The following is a 22,648-nucleotide window of genomic DNA, read 5'->3' as shown; positions in this document are numbered from 1 at the left end:
CTTCAAAAACTTCAGCGCCTCGATTCACGTTCAACAGGCAGACGGGTATTTCGGTTCTCATGGATCGAGTCGAGGGGGAATTCCCGGATGAGGAAGATTATCATGGGCGAAATGGAGGCAGTGCGTCCTTGCTCATGTTTTTCTCTGCGGAAATAGTATGAGTAGGGATCAGGCGTAGAATTATAATGACCGAGAGGAAATCATAGCCAAGTTGTGAAGTGCATCAACAGCGGTTTGCGGTCCACACTGGTCTCCGTCGATGCACGTCCGTGAGTCATTCGGTAAAGATTGGCGGGCATAGTATCAACTCGAGAGCGGAGGAGGGAAATTAGCTAGCGATCGAGCATCGCGCCCCATCTTACATAGTTTATTGGAAAAATCGACGGCTCTTCCTCAGAACGGACTTTCTCCGTAGAGAATGTTCTTCGTGTAATCTGAGCTCAGTCGCGACGGATACGATTGCTCTCGTCATCCGAGAGGCTTCTCGGGAGGGAAAGCGGAGAGAACGAGCAATCATCCGCATATCGTGCGCCGGAATTATTCGCTGTCACGCTCATCGGGATGACTCCAGGAGCGGAAACACTGGAGATATTCCTCAGCTAATGAAACCAAATAGCGATGTCGCTGTCTTGCACGTCGCGATACGACGACAGCGACATCGAAACGTGCGAAGTGTTCAATAATAGCCCTTGCTTCTGGGTCAGCAGATTTCACTTGTACGCCACGCAGGCAAAAAACGTGCCGACATACAAAACGAGCTCAATTCGCCAAAACGTGAGTGCATTTGTTTATTCTGGCAAAGGGGGGAGGAAATCCCGAGGTGTCGAGGAGGTACACCCGACCCTGGGCTGGATATTTCCATTTGATGAGAGTTCATTCCGGATGTTCTCATGGCGGATAAGCAAGAGAAGGAAATGTGGGTCTCTTCTCGCGTAAGCTTTCGCATTACGTCCCGGTGAAATAGGGTCGGCAGTACATGCTCCGAGTCAATGATGGAGAGTTGAAGGCGTCGCTACTCCGCTCATAATCATTTTCCCGTATTTTTGTTGCATTCGGCCTAGTCACGTTTTTTTGAGTTTTCATGACTCTGGAAATCAATTCGATGAATTCGACGTGGACTCTTCCCGAAAGCCTGTTCCGCCTATGAGGTCAATCCCTTTACTCCAACAGGAGTCCTCGCGATCCAAGAGTAAGGATGTCCACTGCGGAAGTAATTCAGTGTGCGAACTGCACCTTCACCACACTCACTCAGAAGGGACTCACGATCCACCTGAGGAAAATGCATCAGATCGTCTCCCATGACCGTAAGCCTCGAAGAACCCAAAACCGGAGACAAGGGATTCGTCTCGCGAACTGCAGCATGAGCGCGAAATCATGGGGTCTTCCCTTCGTCTGCGTGATCTGCGGATACCGAACAGCCGAGAAATCGGTCATCAAGGAACACGTCGATAAAAGTGAGTGTACGCGCATTGTCACCAACAATCTTCGTCCAGCTTTACGAAGGAGCCGGGCCAGCATTCGCCAGCTCCCTGATTCGAGCTCTTCTGCGAGGAGCAACCCATGGACGGTAGGCTTGAAGTCCTCCCAAGCCCCATCTACCGTAGTTACTCTAATGTGTTCCCTTCGAACATCTAGATCATGGCAGAGTGGAGGAATATAAATACAATGGATCTCAGTTCGAGCCCACGTTCAACGCTTCTGTAGTACAGGCTGTCGGCTCGTCGTCCGGCCAGGATCGTTGTGTGGGACCTACTCGCTCGCCGCAGCTGTATCCGATCCGACAAGAGTTCAAGAAGATAATGAACTGTCAAAACATGGTCGTCGGTTATAGCAGGTAGGCAATCAAACCGATAGGGTCATGGTTTGCCCCTATATCGAAATCCCATCCTACCTAGGGCACCATACGTCGACGGGATGCTAATCCTCCTCGATGCTTCGTTTCAGTAAACCCAATATGACCGATATGATGCAACAGCCCTCGCCGCAGTATCAGTTTCATGGAGAGCTCGGTAAGTTTCTATGCTCTCCGAAAGACCATTCCACTGTCCTTGAATGGTTGCTCAACGGGGCTTTTTGCATTCGGGGGCTGGCCGCAAAGGGTTGACGTATCTAGTCACATAGACATGAGCAACGAGCTCAAAGTCGGTTAAAAACTCTTTCCAGAACAAAGCTACCTGACGTGCCCTGCTGAAACCGCTTCGATCAACAAAGAAGAGACCTGTAGCGAAGGACCCGATGAAGAAGATGAAGACGTCACCCTATACGATGAATGAGCCACAGAGACCTCACTGTCGCGACTCCTTGTCGTCATGCAGCCCGACCCCAGACACGGATTCATTAGGTAGATATCCCCTCAATGTGGCCGCCTTCGATGGCACCGGATCCAGGACTCAAAGTTAGGTCGGGATCCTCGATAAGAGAGAGCAGATTCGAGCCACAGGCTTCCTTGAAAGAGAGCCGGTACTACATTATGAGCGTGTCAGTAAGGTTGTCTATTGGTTCGACACCGATGGAGCTATGAAAGACCTGTGTTCCGGATTCGAATTCTTCGTGGAAAGAATGAGCTCCAGTGGTGAGTGGTGAATAAGGGGCTCCTCCTCTCTTTGTCCGGAATCTGAGGCCGATGAGTGAAATAAAAACTCGTTTCGATTCTGGTAGAAAGTAGTGATTAGCGCAGAATCATTCTAGGCTAAGCCTTGACTAAGCTACGCGTGATCAACTGCGCGATCGCAGAATCCCTAGACGCCCTGTCAGAGTCCCAACACGGCGCGAGCTTCCGAAGTTCCGACGATACACGATTCAAAACACTCGATCATCCATCGGGGACTACACGATGCGATATTCGCCTCTCTGACTCCCTTCTCGATCGAGAGTTTTCCACCTGCACAGCTCGCCGTGGCGAATTATCTTCCTGAGCGGGCGAGACGACGAAACGGCCTACCACGTAGGCCTGACTTCGAAGGGAATTTTTTGTATAAACCTATGTCGAGTGGGAACATATCTCCCGCCCGGCTTGTCTTACCGGATTTTCTGCTGATATCTGATATCTCGAATCCAGGGAATTGTAGGTACCTGCCCACGATTCAATTCTAACAGGCGTCTGTCGGAGCTGTACCGTTTCATCTGTGCAGGGGCGTCCGCAAGGGGCGAGGGGTAGGGAGATTACAGTCGAACCCGCTTATATGAAAACCGCTCAAAATAGAAAACCGGATATAAGAGACCGATCTTGATTCCCCGATTTTTTCTCCATAGTGCTTCATGTTAAAAAAACCTCGCTTATAAGAATTGCGGGTACAAGAGGAAACCGGTTCAATATTCGCTCTGGAAAGGATCGTCTCCGCGCTGAATCATGGTATGGGCATCCGAGTCATACGAGAACGGACTTCTCAGGTTTTTCCATGGGAAACCCGTACCTCAGATATCAGAGAAACCGTATATAAGAGACCATTTTCAATTCCCCTAGAGGTCTCTTATAAGCGGGTTCGACTGTACAGCCTCCGCCTACCTAGCCCCCCTCTCCCCCGAGACGAATATGAAATTGGAGCGATCGAAACTCCTCCGATTTTTCGTCTGTCCAAGGATTAATCCCGAATCCGCGGCGTCGTTTGAGATTCGAGCTTCAGCCCCTGCGTACCGCAAGACTACTTCTGCTAGAGGGATGAAATTTTCGCCGCGAGAATCGCCGACTCGAGATCCGTGGTCAAGCGCTCCTACTCACCAGCTCGTGCAACGTTGTCCTTTCTCGGAGCATCATCACCCAGGCGATCCTGGACATACGGGGCTTCCTCTTGGTCCGATAACGAAGGAACTCAGAGCGGCTGACCTCGATCGATGTCGGTGAAACTTTACGGAGGTTCAGGTCTCCCATTTCCACTCTTTCTCACGGACGTGCGTCGACTCACTTTCAACGTAGGCAGTTCCAACACGCCTGCGAAATATGCGATGTGGCCGAGAAGCTCCGATCGATTGGACGCAGAACGGAAAATCGCGAGGAGGCACTGCAGCCCGAGATAGCCCAAGCCCATAAGGTGGAGTGAACGAAGATCCTATCGGCACTGGCATACGCTGAACTCATGCAACTATATGGTCCGAATGGCTAATGGAAGGGGCACTCCCATTATCTACGGAGAGACTGGGGGAGCAGAAGGGAGTATTCGTCCGTCAGAAGGGTCCAATATTTGCTAAATCATAATGGCATTCTCCCGAATTCTTAATCCTCCATTTCCATTGAAGAAGTGCCCTGCCAACACATGACGGATGCTCACCTGTCTCCATCCCCCCAGGCTTGCCTGTCCGATATGAAACCTCCCCTGATATTGGACTCCCGTCTGTCCGACGGAATCGAGAATTGAGTCGTTTCAGACGTATTAGGTACAGCCACAAGGTTCGGAATCCGGCGCAGCATTTCATCAAGAAATTCGAGACGTTTCTCGGCCCCGTATAGGCTTCTCACGGAGGATAGCCTGGGAATGCTGCGGAAGGCTCTTAGCGCGACCGCGTAAGATTAGCAGCTGAACTATCGTCAAACAGTGTTTCTTCGATGGAGGGTGTTCTCCCACCCCTACCCCATGCGTGTCCTTCTAACTCCTCTATCATTACCTGGCTTGACCTTCAACGAGAGGGTACCTCGGTGGATGTTTCTCTGATTCAACAGGGCACTCCTCGGTGAGCGTTTGAAACTTCGCATCCGAGGATTGTTCAGCAGCGAGTATCATGCAGGTCCCCAATATTTTCATTGCTGGAAAGCCCCCTTCTCCAGAGAAAGGTTTTCGCGTTTGATTCCGATGGTCCTCCTCTCATTTCGCCGAGCGAGCAATGGAGTGGCAGCGCTCACCCGGAACGAACGCCGCAAGCAGAGTATTATTCGCGTTTCGACCCTCCAAAGTCAATTTTTCTGGATTGAGCCATGAAAAAAAAATTCCGATCCTCTCTCGTTTTCTCCTGGATTGAGGCGTACCACAAACCACAACATACATGAAGCTGATTGCAAGCCATATGACTCTTAGACGCTCTCTCTAAATATCCTCTCCCGTCGCTGCTCCGATTCTGAGCGTGTGACCAGTATGCACGCCCTATGAGCAGTACCGCACCGAGAGGGGGGGCGAAGGGGCCATGCCTCCCCAAGAATCTACGTCAAGACGATGAAGTAAAGCAGCGGGTCGCCATTTTGTTCCCTTGGTGCCCGCAAATGTCGGTCTGGCCTCCTTAAACTCGCTTTGCCCCCCTTCCCCCGAAAAAAATTCTGGGGACGCCCCTGCCTATGAGTAAAATTTCCCCACATCGAGAGCGGTTTTCTCCGACCAGCGATTTCAAGATCAGATTAAGAATGCGAGACTAACTCGAAACTTGAGAGAATGCCTCGAGACAATGAACTTATCTTGTGATTACGGCGCGACGTTTGCAGTCGCCCCGTTGCGTCGAATCCCGCTAAGCTTCCGCAGCGACGGTCTAGTGAGAACGTATCTTTCGCGTCATACACCTTGGTAGGAATACGAATTCCGAACAGTCTCCGCCTTTGGAGAGTCGTCAGAGCATGCAGATGAGGAACGATACGAAATACGGAAAGGGGCTCTTGCATCCCACAAGCGACAAACCCGGGATACTCTATCGCAGAAATATCCAATTACGTTCCGCTCATTGAGCGATTCATCTGCATGACGTATGGAACGAATGAATTGGAAAACAAAGAAACGCATCTCGACTATACCATTATTCTACCTTCATCAATCCACATTCAAAATTCGAATTTTGGCGCCCAGGTTTGCGGAGTCCGCGCTCGCTCTGCGTCGTACCACATAGCACCAAGCTGTGGTTCCAAAAGCGATATCGCTCATGGCTTTACTATACGAGACTGTGGTACGTTCGCAACGCCTCGCCTGACGTCACTCTCGCCGACTCAGGCGAACTGTGGACATACAACAGCAGATCAGGGCAAACTTTTCGGTGATATACTTCTGGGTATTATGGCTGAGGACGGCCCTCAGTAACGATCTGTGCCAGGAAGTGAGTTGTCGCACGGATCGTGAAACTTCTTCTCGTCTGTTCTCGTAGGGTAAGCTCCGAGGTGACCTAGATATTTCATATGCTTCTCGTGCGTTCGCTGCTGTTAGCTCCGATGTTGCTTACTGCAGGGTAGGTTTCTAGTTCTCGAAAATTCTACCTGCTTAAACCTCCGTTCTGCGTTCCACATCGAAATGATGTACTTCTCCGATCGCTCGCATAGAAGAGGATGTTCGCCCGTCCTGGTCCAAGAGCGACGCTCGTTGCTACCCAATGTTCAGCGTAATCCTCCACCGCGTAGTCTCGAAGAATTCCGCTTTGTTATTGCTACTATTCAGTATCAACCACCAACTCGACGAGGCGACCTCCGCTGAAGTGTTTCGTCATTCATTCAAGAGCCAGAATCGCATGTGAGCTCAGTCAGCTGAAGGCTGTAGTGCTCGGGATGATCACCTATCGCCAGGGGGTGGGTTTCCATGAATACAAACAAGCTCCCGTGTCGATGTTGCTGCGACATTTTGTTTTTCTCGGCATTTCCTCGTCGGCAACATCACGACGCCGGCTCTCTCGTCACATAGACCTAGAATAATTCGACGATCCGTGAACTTTCCCGGAAGAAATGTGGTGTTAGTTGTGGGCGAGATGTGTCTCTTAAGTTTCGTAACGTTTCGTGGCGGAAGCGACCACCAATAGTGGTCGTCAAGTCTGTCAGTCGATAAAGTGACGCTTTCCTCGTCGCTAAGTCGGTGGATCGCTCGCCCCGTGAAGTTAAGGTGTGGAACAGACTGGCAGACTTTCTTGAATGCCTGCAATTTCTATCGTAACGAAAACTTGCGCGCGGTTGGATCGATGTTGCTGGCGGCGCCGAAAGTCGCGTATAGCCCAAGTAATGAGTCTTGCATGGGTTTTTCGCTCGAGATTGTTCTGCGTTTCGGCTTCGTTTCGTGAGTGAGGAGCTCCCGCGAGCGGATTCCTATTTGCTCAGGCGGAGACCGAGCTGCTCCTCATGGCGCCGTCATTCGCCTGCATCGGGCATTCGATTCTTTCATTTTCTCTTCAATTCATCTCCCTAGCGGGGTCCAGAGTCTAGGCGAGCATTTCTTCGCTCGAGTGCTGAACACGGAGAATAGAATGATTGACGACGATCTGGCCTTGAGTCACTCTGTCACGCACGCTTTATGCTCCCGTATGGCTCTCTCCACGAACACTAGCTGACTGAAATAATGTCTCTCCGCAGGTCTGCTCCAGAACCGATCGTGGCCTATCGTTCCGGACCTCGTTCCTCGACACTCGCCATTGAACTTGGCCTAATTTCCATGAAGAACAAATAATTCGCGTTTTACAAGGTTCACACAGAATAGAATCTACGACGACCGAAGCTCATCGGATCCACGACAGCTGCCTCAACAGTCATCTAGCTCCATTTTACTGGTAAATTTTGTCTAAAAATTGTTGGCCGAGGATTCTTCTTTGTTTGGGGGAAATCCGAAGCATTTCGAAGAAAAAGAAGCAACAATGTAGCTTCAACACAGGCACTGGACAAGTATACAGAGTTCCAGTTTCCGTTCAGATATTAGCGCGATTTCCCCGCGTTTGGAGCCGCTCGAGTCGGGGAAGTTTCGCTCCTCTTTTAGAATCATCGAGTTCCCTTCTAAGTCAATGCTTCCAAACTCGTCCGGCTTGAGAATCTCTAGCAGGTGATATATTTCCACAGAAACAATCAATCGATCGATGATCCATCCATCCCTCGACTGATCGATCATTAGACAGGTTCCCTGCTCGACGCTTATAAATAAAGTAGGCCACTAGCAGGGAAGATCTTGGCGGCGCTCCGCGAGGATACAGTTTCGAGGCTCTCTCGATACCACAGTTTCTGGAGATCCGCTAGCCGTGTACGGAGACTTCCGAACTTTTGAAAGACACAGCTCGACGTTCCTCCGACTTTCACTCCGAGAGCCTAACGTCACGCATCAAAATTCATTTCGGAACAGTAGATATGGCTAGAGACAGTTTGGACATGTCGGGGTCCGACTCGGACAGCTCGATTCTAGACAGCATACCCGACGGGTCGGTTCGTCTGGCATCGAATTTTCAAGGCCCGACGATCCACCTCTTGTGGAGAGCGACCTCTCACAAGTTCGAGGACAGAATCATTCCGCTAAGTAAACCGGCTAAAGTTGGCCGCTCCGTCGCCAAACTGAAACCTTGTCCGCACAACGCTATTTTCGACTGTAAAGTTCTGTCACGGAACCATGCGATGATTTGGTTCGAAAACGACAAGTTCTATATCCAAGATACGCAAAGCTCAAACGGAACATTCGTCAACAATGAACGATTGTCGAAAGGCTCCGAGGAATCGCTGCGAAGGGAGATCTACTCCGGGGACGTGCTGCAGTTTGGGGTCGACGTCATTGAGAATTCGAAGAAAGTCACACACGGTTGTATTATCGCGTTAGCGAAGCTTTTCCTGGCCGACGGTACCGAGGTCAAAGCGGAAAATGGTTCCAGTGATCGTGCTCTCAGCAAGCTCTCTGTCAGCCAGAGCTGCGCCTTGGTTCAAGCGTTGAGCAATGCCGAGCAGCGGGAATCGATGGTCAAGGACAAGATCGTCGCTCTTCAGGACGTTTTCGAAAAAATCGGCAAGGCCACCGAAAACTCGTGGCAGTCTATCATCGACGAGGAGCGACTTCTCAACAAGATCCAAGCCCTCGAGGCTCAATTGGCTGCGACGGCAGAGAACAACAACAGTGCCGAAATCAAACGTCTCATCAATGAGAAGGAAGTGTACGAGAAATTAGCAAAAGAGTCACTTAGCAAAGTTTTACAGGAAAAGTTGACTGCCTTGCGAAAAGTCGACGAATTGCAGTTCCTATTGAAAACCACTCAAGATAACGTGTACAAAGCACAGGAGACTAACCAGCTCCTGTCGACGCAAGTCAAAGACCTAGCTGAGAAAGTAGACTCCATGACAGAAGAAGCCAGTAGTCTCACCGAGACTCACTCGCAGGAGAAAGCTGCGCTTTCTCTAGAGATATCGGATCTCCAGAAGGAACTCCAGACCCTGCAGCATAACGTCTCGACGTTGGAGGAGGAGCTGGAGAAAGCGCGTCGGAAACACGAATCTCCGATCAGCGAAAAGGGTCTCATAATCGAGAATGCCGTGAGCGAGGCCGAGGACAAAATATCCCTTGATTCCTCGCAGGGCGAGACGAAAAGCAACAAGGAAGAGGTCATCCGACTCGAGGAAATCGTCAACCAGCTCAAAGACAATCAGACGAAGCTCGAGAGTGAGAAGGAGGAATTACTCGACAACATGTCCGACTATAAGAGGACGTTGGACAGGGTGCAAAGCGATCTCGACGGGAAGAAGGAGTTATCGATTCAGTTGCAGATGTTCCAAAGAGAAAACGCTCGCCTCGAGGTAGAGCTCACCAAAGCTAAAGCCGCTCCCAGCCAGCAGCTCGAAGATCTGAAGCGAGAGAATTTCCTGCTAAGAGAGAAGCTCGCCGACGCAACTTCGCCATCGCTCCGTCAGCGTCGATCGAGCCCAGACGCCGAGAAACTGAAACAGATCCGCAGTTTGCAGATAGAGCTTAGCGATGTGAAAGAACGTTTTCAGAAGTGCCAAGATGAGAAACTCGAGATGCGACGCGAGTTCGACGATCTGGCTAAGGAGTACAACGGCTTCGCTCGACAACTCAGCACTGCGTGTCGAAATTCGATGATTCCGTTGTTCTTGATCATTGTCGCGGCTATTCTAGTTAGCAGACCTTTCAGCGAAGTTTTTGGTAGATCACCGTGAATGACTGTCGTCGGCGGATCGGGAATGACTATCCAAACTGTCTCAGTGCCTAACTTACTTTCGGTCATATCTCAAAGATACTTATCCGAAGGGGTGAATTCAAGCATCGTTCCGAAGTGCTGGCGAGCTGTCATTAGCCGACGCGACCCCAACGGCCGGGGAGGAAGCAACTTGTGACAGCTCGAAAATAACTTTGCCAAACTTAGCAAGATCTAAGTCTTGCAGAAGTTATCGAATGAACTTCTGTTGCCCCTCCTCGCTTGGTTCTCGCTCGCTGGTTCGAGTAAATTGGGAGTAGTACACCGATACTTTGTGCCAAAGACTACCTGCGGTATTTCATCGGGAAACTGATCTATCGCATCCGAAAGTATTTTTTCTGGCGGCTTCCTATTCCTCCCAGTCTCGCATAGAGTATGAGACGATGTAGATATTCGAGAGCGAGGTAGTTTCGCTCCAATCGTGCAGTTTGAGTGAGGACTCACCCATACCTCACTGGCCACCTAGAGCCTCCGTTCATCGATTCGGTGCGTGCCCGTCGCGTCGGGACGAATTACCGACTTCTTGTCGCAGCGAGTCGGCCGGTGGCGCGTGAAGGGGATTTCACAGAGAGTGTACAGTTTTATTCATAAGGTAACGAACGGAGATAGTGAAATATTCTGTTAACGTCTGTTAAAATAAATTAAGGAATTTACATGCAGATGGGTGTACTGCTCCTGCTGCCGACGCCGCCTTCGCTCACGCCGCCGTCATCCTCCTAATCGCTCGGGGATAGCTGTCAAATTCGGGTTGTACACTGACTGACTGACTGATTGACCGACGGAACGGCGAGCGAAGGAACTTGAGGGGACGGGCAGCGTTGACCCGCGGTCGGCTCGCCTTTGGGCCCGTAATCCTCGATCGGTATCTTCGCCTTGAACTCATCGTTCACCGGTTTCCTCTCCACCTTCCCTGTTGCGACTGGAACGTCTCGCGAAGGATCCGTGAAATCTCCTCTGGAGGATCCAAGTCCGTCCCTTCGATGTTTCCGCGCCTCCAGAGTCCATTTCCTTCCCTGGCTATTCAGACCAGTTAGCGGTACGCAAGACCAAGTTGCGCAAGCGGTCAGAAACAAGCGTCTGGCATGATTGATTCGGATTTGGAAAGTCTCCGAGACCCGGAAGACTGTGAAGATGTTCTTCCGTCGCGTTTCAAGCCTTCATGATAGGTAGAATTTAAAAAATCTCCAACCGATGCAGTTTCTGAACCCTCACCCATTTTGATCTGGTTGAATAGTTCGACCGCCCTGGGAGTGTAGGACGAGTCGGATCGTCTTCTGAGATGTGCCACGAACGGACACTCAGGTCCGATTATTTTCACCGCGTCTCATTTTTAGATTCGATCATCATGGTTTTCAAGATCCAGGTTTCCCTTTGAACGTAGGCGGCTATGGAGACCATCTATTTTGCAGCTGTGTGCTACTTATTAGGCAAGCGGCTGATTGTGGCCTCAAAGAATGTCAGGACTCGCATTCATCCTCGCTACCGTATCACCTCGGTTAAATCTCCGCAGCACCTAGGCTCCCGGATGCTGATCGGCGCGAACGAATATCCTGTGTTTTGCGAACGGAACATCAAGCTATTCAGTCCTTGTATGAAATAGGATTTCCTGTCTTCTTTCGAATATCGGATGGAGAATCCGGCATCAATGATCCGGCCGAGCAATGATCGCTGTTTCGTGGGAAAAGCAGATAATGGAGTTGGAAGTGCTCCGTTCTCAGCATACTGTCTCTCCCTCGATCGCGATTCATATTGGGAAATTGGACTTAACTCGTTTCCGTCCGTAGTCCGGAAGTATGGAAAACCCCGATTTTCCATATATGTAGGTGTGGCTTTCTGCATCCGGTGTCACTGATACAATTACAAGGTAGCTATTTGTCGCGATAGATGCCCCGTCTCGTGGAGATTCGACTCCGGAAATCAATCTTCCGACTCTCCAGCCCCTGGAGCGCACGTCCCTGGGCTTGCTTCTGCTTTCTCGGGAGAAGTCTTCATTTTGTTTCGTGAACGCGCGCAGCACCGACGAAGGATGTGTCTACCGGAAGCTCTGATCACTGCCGGAGATTATTGGACAAAATTATGATTAGCGTGTCATCTATGAGTCTACGATCGGCAGCAACGTTAAGGGAACGGACCGGCTCCGCGGCAGATTCGCTCGCAGGAGCCGGTCCGAACTCGCGATCGATTTGAAATTCAGTCCAGAATCAAAGAGGCACCTTACTAGCGGGAACATATGTATAGAGATACATTATCAACGGCTTCGGGGAAGTTGCTCTGCTGCATAGGGCGCGAACCCGAAGCTGGCACCCGAGCGGAGATTCCCGTGACGTGAAAAGCGAAGAATGATCTTGTCCGAAATCGAAGATAATTTAGATGCTATCGAGATCTCGGAACCGTATCATAGATTTCCTTAGACCCGTCGTTCCTAGTCACTGGAGACTGAAGGAGTTCTCTTCGCGGATATTACGTTGACGCTTCTCGCAACTTTATTCGACTAACAAGGACCGAGAAACGGGCGTGTCCGATCTTCCAGAGAGTGGCCCAGGAATAGAAGTCGCAGCAGTCGAATTATTCATTTATTCTTATCGGTTTCGAATCCGCCGCTGAACCTCACAGAGGAAGGCTATCTCGAGAACCGCACCGAATTAGATCGTGATACCCGTGAAGCCATTGGAGGGTTCGACGGTGGAAGGGGCAAGCCACTGAGAGATCGTTCCTTTTGGAGAAGTCCCGCAATCGCTCAGCGGTAGACGTCAGCTATAGGCTCTATCGCCAGAAACTGGGCCTGGGTGGAGGAGCGCAAAGAAGCGGTTCCCATATAAATGCGACCAGGAGTGTGCCGAGGGCAGGGGCCGAGGAGGCTATCTCATCAAAAGGTCGGACTCCCCCGTCTCTATGCTGAGGCTAATGCCTCCGACGCGACATTCTTTCGAAGCCTTGCCCACCGCTACCAGGATTTGACTCGGTTACCCCTGACCGAGCTCGAGAAGAAACGAACCAGGCTCAAGACTTCAGAATAGCTCTATAGCCGATTCAAGCACTCCCAGCATCTCGCTCTCCAACACGATCCAATTCAATGATTGGGCTATATCTCTTACACAAGTGGAATATAGTGAGGATCACCGGACTTTCATTCCGCACTCTGTGCAATGCAGGACTCTGAGCGGAGATTCTCTCTGATCGCTTCCAACGCGATCCACCGTGAATTTGCTCCGAGGCTCCTGTGACTCGGTGGTCTTTTTCGAAAGCATCCGGGCCTCTCACCATGAATCGTGTCGCTTGTCCGCGATTCCAGTTTCTCCTGAGGAGCCCACCTGGTCCGACCAGGTGCGGGCGTTTCCACCATATTTCATTCTTTCCAATCAGAATCGATCCCGACTAAGTTCAAACATATTCCTCGCACATCGTTTATTCTCGTTGCTGGAACCCAATCTTCTCAGCGCCATCATGACCTGCCTTGAACTCTTGTGCCGAACGCTCGTGCCGCTGAAGACAAATCGTGACTTTCCCCGTAAAGAGCGCTATCTTGACCTATACCTCTTCCATAACATGTCGTGTTGGAACTTTCTCCCTCAGGTCTCCCCCAGAACGATTCTTCAAGCATAAGAACTCGATATTGAGCACGGCCCGCTAATCGACCGAAGGGAATTCCTTCTGCTCTCTAGCTACAACGGCGTACATTTTGATTGCAGGTGAAACAGCGATCATGTCGATCATAATCCGACTTCAAAATCTCCCTTGGGAAGCCAACTCGCAAGACATACGTCGCTTTTTCCTCAACCTTTCGATTCCCGAAGGAGGAGTCCACATTGTTGGGGGGGATAGGGGCGATGCCTTCATCGCATTCTCTTCCGATGAAGACGCTCGACAGGCCATGGCGCGAGACAATCAAGAAATCAAAGGGATAAAAGTCAGACTATTCTTGAGTTCTCGGAGCGAAATGGCCAAGACGGTTGAGCAAGCACGACAAGCCCATCAAGCGCTGATGGCGAAACCGGTCGCCGTCCCGGTGGTGGCGAAACCAGAGGATCCCAAAGTTCCCTCTGCCAAAGTCGAAGAGAGGAAACGTTCTCGCAGCCGATCTCGGGAAAGGAGACGATCTCGATCGAAGGAACGAAAAAGAGATCGATCTCGTGACCGGAAACGTTCTCGCTCCCGTTCGCGGTCCCGAACTCGGAACCGGCGCGGCCGGCGATCCCGATCCCGGTCCCGGTCGAAGGATCGGCGTGACGGCAGGCCAGGACGCAAGCTGTCTACCAAAGATACGGAGCTTAACAACAATGGAAACAACAGCAATAGCATGAACGGTCCCTCGAATGATAGCGAGCCCCCTATTTGGGAACCGGGAATGCAGCCCGGTGCCCTGACGGCCCCCCCGGCCGCGATCCCGTTCGTCGGCTACCCCATAGGGGTTCCACCCGGTCTGACACAGATTCTCCAGGGAATCCAGACAGGCTTGCCGGTAAATCCGCTAGCGATTGCGGCCTTGGCGCAAACGACAGCGCTCCAGGACCCAGTTCCTGCCATACCGAAACCACCGCCAGAATTGCTGGCGCCTGTAACCGGGATTCCCGCGCTCAAGTTACCTCCGATGCCCAACATTGCTGGCATAAAAGCACCCCTTTTGCCAACTCCTGAGCCACCAGCCAGAAAAGCAACACCCCCTCCCTCCAGCAGTTTACCCGTGTTTCCAGTGTTCAAAAATACGCTGACCAATGGAAACGGAACGGAACCGAAGTTCGTGTTCAAAATTTTGGGACTGAACGAGCTCCCAAATTATAATGATGTCCGGCATTTCTTTTTCGGTGTCTGTTTGCCGCCAGGAGCGGTGAAGGTCCTCTGGGACGGACCTTATCCGACGCTTTTTGTGAGCGTTAAAAATTCGCATGACGGAAACCTCGTGTCGAGTTTGAGCGGTGAAATGCTGGGGAGGAGTAGGTTGAAGATTGAAGCTTGTGACAAAATCGAGTTCCAGAAAGGGGAAGACTTCTATGTTGGCACTCCACTTCAAGCAGAATCCGTGAGGTTCAACCGCATCGGACGGGGGCTCATCTTGGGCGGCAGAGCGAAACCGGTAGATCAAGATCTCGTCGTTGTCGTGACCGGAGCGCCGTCAGACGTGACCGAGGGCGACGTTCGGATCTTTTTCGGTGGACTCCATCTCATCGAAGTATTCATCACAAACAGTCAATCACAGCTGAGCGGCACTTCTAGTCCATATTGTTTCGCGGTGCTCGCTTCGCTCAACGATCTCGAACTCGCCCTACGCTTCTGCGGTCATCGAATCAAGTCGAACGTCGTCGAGGTGCTCGTTGTGAACAAAAAGATCTTCGACGAAATCAAGACGCGAAATTCCAGGAAGAAATCCTCCGGCCGAGGGGAGAAGAGGGTCTCGAGATTCTCAAGCGCCGACGATCGCGTCGTCCCTGCGGTTTCCGCCGCAACGAAAGGCGATCTCGACCCGAGTAAAACGGTGCTGCTGATCGAAGGTCTCCCATACGATATCGTCGATCGACAAATTGGTGAAATGTGTCTGGGATCCGGCGTGAACTGTCGATCGATACACATTAGGCATGGCAACAACCCATCGCAAACGAGCTGTGCGTTTGTCGAGTGCAACACGGCTCAAGACGCTGCGACCGTCGCCTCGATCAACGGAAGAGATTTCTACGGCTACAAACTGAAAGTGCAGACGGTCACGCCGTTGTTCATGCATAATATGATGCGAATAAGCTCGGTAGCACCTCCACACGGTATGCAAGCCAATCGGCCCGCATTCGACGGGGACGGGCCGATGGGACCTGGAGCGCCGTTCAGGCCCCGCGGCCGTGGAAGCGGCCGTCCGGGAATGCGGTACCCGATGATGCCGAATGGCATGTCCAACAGGTTTCCGGCGGGACGCAATGGAGGGTCGATGCCGAGCATGAAGCCGGATGTTCCAGAACCACCAATTCTGTCCGCGGCAGATCCGTTCGCGAATTCTCGATGCGTCGTGGCGATTTGCAACCTCAATTATTCGGCCGGAGTCGATGATTTGATAAACGTGTTCAAGGACTACAATATCAGGAAAGATCTGATCATGAGACGGTATGTTCGCTTCTACACATCGAACTCGCAAAGTTGGGCCATAACTACCAGAGCGCGGCTTCTTCAAACCTCGCGAGAACGATGTTTTCTGAGACTCTCCGCTTATCTTCCAGGTACAACGAGCAGAACCAACCTACCGGCGATGCCCGCGTGGCTTTCGCAAGCCCCCAAGAAGCTGCGGAAGCCGTGCAGCGATTCAACGGAACACTATTGCTCGGAAGAGCTCTTCGCCTTTCGCTCCTTGGTTGAGCTATAATGGAAAATTATCAAAATATTTCTATGGTAGAATCGCTCAATGAGACTTAGCCGTACCGAGTTGCCGGTTCTACTCATCATCTTTTTCACAGCTGTATTTGAGAGATCATGATAAAGATTCATCTACATACTGTAATGATGCGCATTTTCTCACCAATATTAGTTTTAGTGCTTCAGTAATGTTCATGACGGCGAGATAATCTTCGGTATCGCGCGACGGACTCGGTCTCGGTCGCCGCGCGTACTCATCATGCACCAGATAACTTATTCACAACAACTATCGAATTCGACCCCGAGGCGGCGACGACTGATCTCATCGTCCGCGGCGGGATGGTCTAGAGCTCCCTCGACTTGGCGTTGTGAGTTGTGAGCGGTGATCGACTTCGCTGAAATCTTTCTGAATTCGAAGAAGTCTCTTGGAATTACTGCTTCGAGAGATCGGTATCAATCTCTTCACCGATTCTTTCCGAGTGGTCGATATCTCGAAGGCATCATTATTCCGGGAATATTGAACCGAAACCTCATGCTCCGAACTTATAAGAATCTGCGCTCCGGAAGTGTACGGATTCGCGTCATGGAGCCAAGTCCTCTCGACACGATACCCGAGGTATCGCGGAGAGCTCTCCGTGAATTCTTTCCGTCAAGCACGGGAGGATTTTGGATCATCTCTGCGCAAGGAGTTCTGGGAGCAATCGCCTGATTAGATCATTTTCTGAGCGTGCCTAGGCCACGCGCCGTTACGAGATCTGCGAAAATTCCGGGTCCTTTGTGCTCAGATTGGCCCATAGTTGGCGAAGGAATCCAGATCGAGAGTCTCGACACGAGACTTCATGTCGGAAGCTCCGGGGAGGAAAAAGCGAAAACAGCATGCATGTCTATTTTCGCCGGAGGATTGTCTCGATTGTGACAGCTTCCCGCTCTAACAGGAGAGCCTGCTCTGATCGCTCGCGTGAGGAATCCGAAATCCTATTTAAAGCTACCGCACTTTATTCCCGATTTTTCGGGGGGAGACTTCAAGGTTGGTCCGGAGCGGCTGGGGGAAGGCTCAGGGTCTTATTTAGCGTCTCGCCATATTTCAAGTAATATTCAGCCCATATCGAGAGTATTTGATCGTGTGAAGTTCAGACTCTTTACACCTGGCAGCCCATGATAGACTCTATCGGAGATTTTCACCAAGTGAGCTCCAACAAGGAGAGCTTCTTGGATGCGCTACATGGTTACATAGCGAAGAATGCCTCATTGACATGATAAACATGATTAAGCTGATTCGGGGCAATTGAGAGGCGAGAGTATCCTCTACTCTCCATTTCTTCGATGAGCCGCTTCCTCTTTGCTCGAACGAGCGATCAAGAATCGAGACGGATCTTGAACTTCTGATAGACTGATTGGCCAAAGCTGCATAGGCCAAAAAAATGATCCCGGCGGGCCAGTCCGGCCCGTTGGCCCGCGATTCTACCCCCCTGTCCTAGACAACCTACGACTGCGGCAACTAGAAATCAACTTCAATAGTGGGAATGACGGCGTACACATCATGACGAGCATCCGTTTCAAGAGAAAGTCCCCGGAAAAAAATGATCGTGACGATGAGCATCCGGGTTGGAGAGGGCGAATCCTTCGAGCTCGATTCGGGGACTCGATGCAGGACTTTTCTGAAGGGAAGCGGAGCTACAAGATCATCGAGATGATTCAGATAACGGCGAAAGCTTCTCGGAGGGTTCGAGGGAGGGCTCTCCGTCACTCACTCAGTCCGCAATGAAGATGTGCTGCCGCTCTTCTCAAGATTTTCCCGGCTGCGTTCTGAGAGGCAACGTTCCAAATAACCCGAGTTGATGGGGACCCGAGCCAGCATATAGAGCTGTAGATGAAGATACCCTCACCCGAGTTTCGGCAACAATGGCGCTCTCTTATCATCTCATTTATAGTCTAATCTCACCCATGAGTGATTGCTCCAAATTCGAATTGAAAGTTTCGCAAGGAGCGACTGCCTGTAGACGAGGCCATTGTACACAATACATTGCCCACTTTGGTTGGAGAGTTTTGGCCGGCTGAGCGAGGTCCTGTACCGAAGGGAGAACGAATGTTGGTCCTTCTCTCATTGGGGCGAATATTTTATTACATGCTCAGGATCTGCTGTTCAAGGTCGTCGGTATTCACAATTGTGTTCATCTTATGTGCTTAACATCGGTTTGTTCGTTTTTCTTCTTACAAAATATCACGTATAGCATGTTATTATTCTTATATTAGTATCTTTATCATTATTAGCATTATCGTACCCTCGATTATCGCCTCTGACATCAGCCTGGCTTTTTCCAGGACACCACCTATCCGTCCACCTGGGGAGAATTCTCATGGCGACAATGACCTCACCAATATGAAAAGTATAAAATGCTTACAATCCATTGACACTCGATGAGTCGAATCGACTTATTCATACGATTCCATTAGGTTTCCTTCTCCTGCACCATATTGCATCGACCGGCCACTCGTTCCCTACACTGCTCGATGATCCGATCGAGAATTCACAGTGGAACAAATACCTCGTTGACCTACGGATTCTACCTACAAGGGTAAAAGAGTCAATCTAGCGAAAATTTCCTTCGAGGAGCTCCGCAACGTGATGCTTACAATGACTGCCTCAGACTAACCCGAGCTAAATGCTTGACAGCCTCCGACCCGAAGAATACAACCTTCATTAACATGAAATGTTCAGAGGAGCTGATCAATATACACCGAACGCGGATCGCGTCTCCGCGCTCGAGAGACTAGCCTGCGCGCATGGCTGGAGTATTTGCGTGACGCTTCAATGAATTACTTACAATTTAAAGCGTCAAAACGCGACGTTCGCTCGACAGCCAACTTTGGCGCGCCGCCTACCTCGGAAGAAATAATCGACAAACAAAACCGCGAAAAAAGGGCTCTCAGAGTTTGCGGCAATTCGTCGGAATTACAGTTTGTCCCTGAGAACCATTTCGTATACCTATACGTTCGATAACGTGCCCGAGTTGGCAATGCTCCCGGCAAGATCGAGTCTCGGCGCACTTCGCAGCGTCCCGAGCGATCCGTGTTTGTCTAGGTGCGGCGAAATCGGGTTGATATGAGGTCGATGGGGATTGGTGCCGCCGGCGAAGTATCTCCACCAGGAATTGAAAGTTTTGCTCGAGCACACCCAGAAGCCCGAAGTGATCCCAGCCACGAGGAACATGAAATGTTTCACGACGAAAATATGAAGAGAAGGCCGACTCCACATGGAGTCGTTGTGCTCGCAGGGACAAGTGAGTTTGTTCATCCAGACCTCTTTGTAGTGCCGCTCGTAGAAAAGACAACCGACCACAATCGTTGAGGGTAAGGCGTAGAGGACAGAGTAGACACCGATGCGTACGATGAGCCGCTCAAACTTCTCCGCCTTGTGTTGTCCTTGGGCTTTGATGATTTTACGGATTTTGAAAAGAGACGAGAACCCGATGAGCAGAAAGAAGACGCCGACGACCAGCGAAGCACAAAGCGGGATTATGAGGAACATGTTGAGGTTGAACGAGTTCTGACTGCCCACGAAACAGAGACCGGTCACCGAGTCGCCGTCGATCGCGTCGAAGTAAACTACCGTAGAGATGATCGCCGCTCCCGAAAGCCACGCGAACATGTGGAAGTACACGGAGTATCCCGAGATCGCTTCACTGCTCCATTTCAGGGCAGCGGAAAGGAACCAACTCATCGAGAGGATCACCCACCAAAGAGAACTCACAATTATGAAGTAGTACGTCAGGCTGAAAACCACTAAGCACGGCACGGAATTCACGAGATTCGAGAGTATCGAATAGCGAATAAGCGAGCCATCGCAGGCCAGCTGCTCGTTCCCCAAGTAGGTACCGAGAAGGTAGCCGAGCGATATAAAGAAGTAGCACATCGATATGTAGATGACTGGTCTCTCGGGATAGGGAAACCTCGACGAGTCGATCATACAGGATAAAATCGTCGTGCTCGACGAAATCAAACAAACCACACTCCACACAAGCAGCCAGTAATAAGTGAACAGTTGGTCGTCCTTGCTGAAGTACATGTTCCGGCAGGGCTGGGCGCAGCCCGGCAGCTTCTCCCGGACGAAAGACTTCTTGAACGAAGGAGCCAGCGTATTCACCATCGGTGGCGGACAGTAGCAAGGGCAGGTTCCGTTCCCGCTGTTTGAAGGCGGAAGCGGTGGCAGCGCCGGTGAGAGGACGTCGGTGATTGTCACTCCGGGCTCCGGTTTCTTCGGTGGTTCTCCTGTAATCAAGGGATAGAGAAGAACGTCATGGAGGACCACGTATAGGGAACAGTGTCGGGGATGGCGGTTGCGACGACGATTGATTGGAGTGTGTGGGAACCCAAGGAAAGGATATCAGAGACGCAATCGGGGAACCCGCGGTCAGTTCGCCGGCTCTGACCATGGATCATACTCCATCTATTCTCTTTGACAGATGGCGGACACTATCAAGACGATTCCTGATATTCCTGACATTTCCCATCCATCTGTTGAGATCCGTCATGGGCTTATGAGCGCCGAAATAGGGGGTTTCGTCCCTGTCGTACGCTGGCGCCGTGAGGTGAGGTCAATAATTCCCTCGGTCGGATCGCTCCGCGTGGAGCTTACGAAGGGCTCCAGGTTCTGAGAGCGGAATAAGCCCCGTCTGTTCAGTCAGTCGCCGGGGTCTTCCCAAATCGAATGTCATTAGGAGAGAAACACTCACCTTCTTTGGGATCCATGCACATGTTTTCCGGGTCCCCGTAATTCGGGAAAGGTTCACAATTGAGACGTTCGGGCCAAACGAAGCCTAATGACTGCATCAAGGGAGAGCAACCGACTCGGACTCGCTCGCAGAGTGTGCGACACGGGGGAACCCTGCCGTGGAAATCATCCATACAGATCGGCGTATAGATTGAGCAGAGGAACACCCGCAGCTCTTGCGAGCACTGCAGCTGTACAAGGGGCCAAAACTGATGGACCTCCAATCCGGCTTCGTCTTGCGTGTCCTACGGAAACGGGGTAGCGGAATGAGACGGCGGAAGAGCTCTCCCGAAGGGTCTCTCGGAACATGCGAACGAACGTATCCCGATTGCGACATAAGCCTCTTCTATTGCCCGTTACTCACGTGATTCAAACCGTTTGGGAAGCGCGTCCGGTTGTAGGCCACGCCCCGGCACATCGGAACGACAATTTCTTCGCAGCGTTCCTCGACGGATGCGACAAGCGTGACGAGGCTCGCGACGTAGATTAGTGAAATGAGCTCCATCTGAAAACGAATTGGTACCTCGGTAATTACGAGAAAGGACCTACAAAAAGAGCGTCGGAGAAGTCTCGCGATCTATGCGATCGCTCCTCTCGCAGACTCTTTGGATGATGAACAGCCAATCGGAGTCGGACCCGGAAAAGACGGAGCCGAGTTCGTTTCTTCTTCCCTCGAGGGCTCTGGCTTACTCTTGCTGGAGGATTCGAGCGAACAGCAGTGCAACGAGCATGCTCAGTATCCCCAGAGCTTCCTCTCCTATCAGAAGAAAAGCCCCTCCCGTCTCCGCGAGAAGAATTTCGTCAAAACGGAAAATTATTCGATCGCAACGTCGCGTTCCTTTGCATCGCGATTCAACACGTCGCTCTTCGGAAGACACAAGCACCTATCCACTTTTGGGAGCGGAGACTGTGAGGGTAAGAGCTGATCAACGGGCGGGAACTCTCTTCCCATCAACGAGACTTCACCTCCACGGGAAGACGTAATTAGCGGACGACTTCGAGCCAGCACCTACGCAAGCGAACGAACGATTCGGTTGCGAATTCTCCGGCTTCCATTACACGTCAAGCGACAATTGACGCCGTCGTCGGTCTGGTTTCAGGCAAAGTGCCATTCATTCCCGTGGCCACGGGCAAACCTCCACTCGCGATGGACGAGCGCAGCCAGAAGAGCTCGGATTCGCTCCTTCGCGGCTCTGTCCCAATGATCGGGATGAGCGCATTCTATCTGGTTCGATAGAGAGACCAGAGCGACCACGACGGATGATTCCGGGCAAACTCGGTGGCTGGCTGTCCTCGCGATTAGGCTCCTAATGGTTCGTCCTCTGATCGATGGAGGATTGGAAAGCAATCGCGGAGACAGCCTCGAGGGATTCCGCGGAGAAAATCCTACCGGAATGAATGACGTCAATCGATCACGCGGCTCGTGAATGGATCTTCATTCGACCATTCCAGAGACGAGCCTCAATTATCTATCAACAATAGCTTCATCTCCTCGACGTCCTTTGAGAATGCTTTGATCATCGTCAGACGTCCCGAAAATACGGAAGGAATACACTCGAGGAAGCGAGTTCGTCTGTCCGCTCGTTCCGTTGAATGGAATCGTCGCCTGATCCCCTGATGGTGTCGCGCATAAAAATTGTTCTTGAGAAGTACTGGGGAGGGAAAAACCGTCTCAGGCGACAAGCTCGGCCGCCGTAAGGTGCTCCC

The 22,648-nt window shown here is 51.3% G+C and overlaps 4 protein-coding genes across 4 annotated transcripts; 3 read left to right on the top strand and 1 right to left on the bottom strand.

Moving 5' to 3' along the window:
• The first annotated feature begins 703 nt into the window (after window positions 1-703).
• LOC100903135 (uncharacterized) lies at window positions 704-2,655 on the top strand. Its single transcript, XM_003745033.2, has 5 exons — window positions 704-774; window positions 1,171-1,454; window positions 1,636-1,834; window positions 1,945-2,009; window positions 2,164-2,655. Exons 2-5 carry the CDS (start codon window positions 1,196-1,198, stop codon window positions 2,271-2,273), a joined length of 633 nt encoding a protein of 210 aa, XP_003745081.1. The 5' UTR covers window positions 704-774; window positions 1,171-1,195; the 3' UTR covers window positions 2,274-2,655.
• A 5,159-nt stretch (window positions 2,656-7,814) lies between these two features.
• On the top strand, window positions 7,815-10,496 carry LOC100899615 (Sarcolemma associated protein). The gene has a single exon (XM_003745086.2). It carries the CDS (start codon window positions 7,997-7,999, stop codon window positions 9,800-9,802), a length of 1,806 nt encoding a protein of 601 aa, XP_003745134.1. The 5' UTR covers window positions 7,815-7,996; the 3' UTR covers window positions 9,803-10,496.
• Window positions 10,497-13,543: 3,047 nt separating this feature from the next.
• On the top strand, window positions 13,544-16,173 carry LOC108864474 (RNA-binding protein 12). Its single transcript, XM_029111957.1, has 2 exons — window positions 13,544-15,924; window positions 16,038-16,173. Exons 1-2 carry the CDS (start codon window positions 13,544-13,546, stop codon window positions 16,171-16,173), a joined length of 2,517 nt encoding a protein of 838 aa, XP_028967790.1.
• Window positions 16,174-19,156: 2,983 nt separating this feature from the next.
• On the bottom strand, window positions 19,157-21,400 carry fz2 (frizzled 2). Its single transcript, XM_018640212.2, has 3 exons — window positions 21,306-21,400; window positions 20,904-21,186; window positions 19,157-20,439 (listed from the first exon to the last, which is right to left on the bottom strand). Exons 1-3 carry the CDS (start codon window positions 21,357-21,359, stop codon window positions 19,157-19,159), a joined length of 1,620 nt encoding a protein of 539 aa, XP_018495728.2. The 5' UTR covers window positions 21,360-21,400.
• Between the last annotated feature and the right edge of the window lie 1,248 nt (window positions 21,401-22,648).

Source organism: Galendromus occidentalis, unplaced genomic scaffold (assembly GCF_000255335.2).
Source record: "Galendromus occidentalis unplaced genomic scaffold, Mocc_1.1 scf7180000077477, whole genome shotgun sequence".
In the NCBI taxonomy this organism is placed as follows: domain Eukaryota; kingdom Metazoa; phylum Arthropoda; class Arachnida; order Mesostigmata; family Phytoseiidae; genus Galendromus; species Galendromus occidentalis.
The sequence above is the reverse complement of the archived record's forward strand: the minus strand, read 5'-3'. Positions and strand labels throughout refer to the sequence as shown.

Bases quoted from the DNA above. Each gene is read 5' to 3' on its own strand.
- LOC100903135 (XM_003745033.2), top strand. From the start codon at position 1,196: ATGTCCACTGCGGAAGTAATTCAGTGTGCGAACTGCACCTTCACCACA. The intron at 1,455-1,635 runs GTGAGTGTACGC...TCGAACATCTAG, and splicing joins CAAGGAACACGTCGATAAAA to ATCATGGCAGAGTGGAGGAA. The intron at 1,835-1,944 runs GTAGGCAATCAA...GCTTCGTTTCAG, and splicing joins ATGGTCGTCGGTTATAGCAG to TAAACCCAATATGACCGATA.
- LOC100899615 (XM_003745086.2), top strand. From the start codon at position 7,997: ATGGCTAGAGACAGTTTGGACATGTCGGGGTCCGACTCGGACAGCTCG.
- LOC108864474 (XM_029111957.1), top strand. From the start codon at position 13,544: ATGTCGATCATAATCCGACTTCAAAATCTCCCTTGGGAAGCCAACTCG. The intron at 15,925-16,037 runs GTATGTTCGCTT...CTTATCTTCCAG, and splicing joins AAAGATCTGATCATGAGACG to GTACAACGAGCAGAACCAAC.
- fz2 (XM_018640212.2), bottom strand. From the start codon at position 21,359: ATGTGCCGGGGCGTGGCCTACAACCGGACGCGCTTCCCAAACGGTTTG. The intron at 21,187-21,305 runs GTGAGTAACGGG...CCGTTTCCGTAG, and splicing joins TCCCAAACGGTTTGAATCAC to GACACGCAAGACGAAGCCGG. The intron at 20,440-20,903 runs GTGAGTGTTTCT...CCTTGATTACAG, and splicing joins GTGCATGGATCCCAAAGAAG to GAGAACCACCGAAGAAACCG.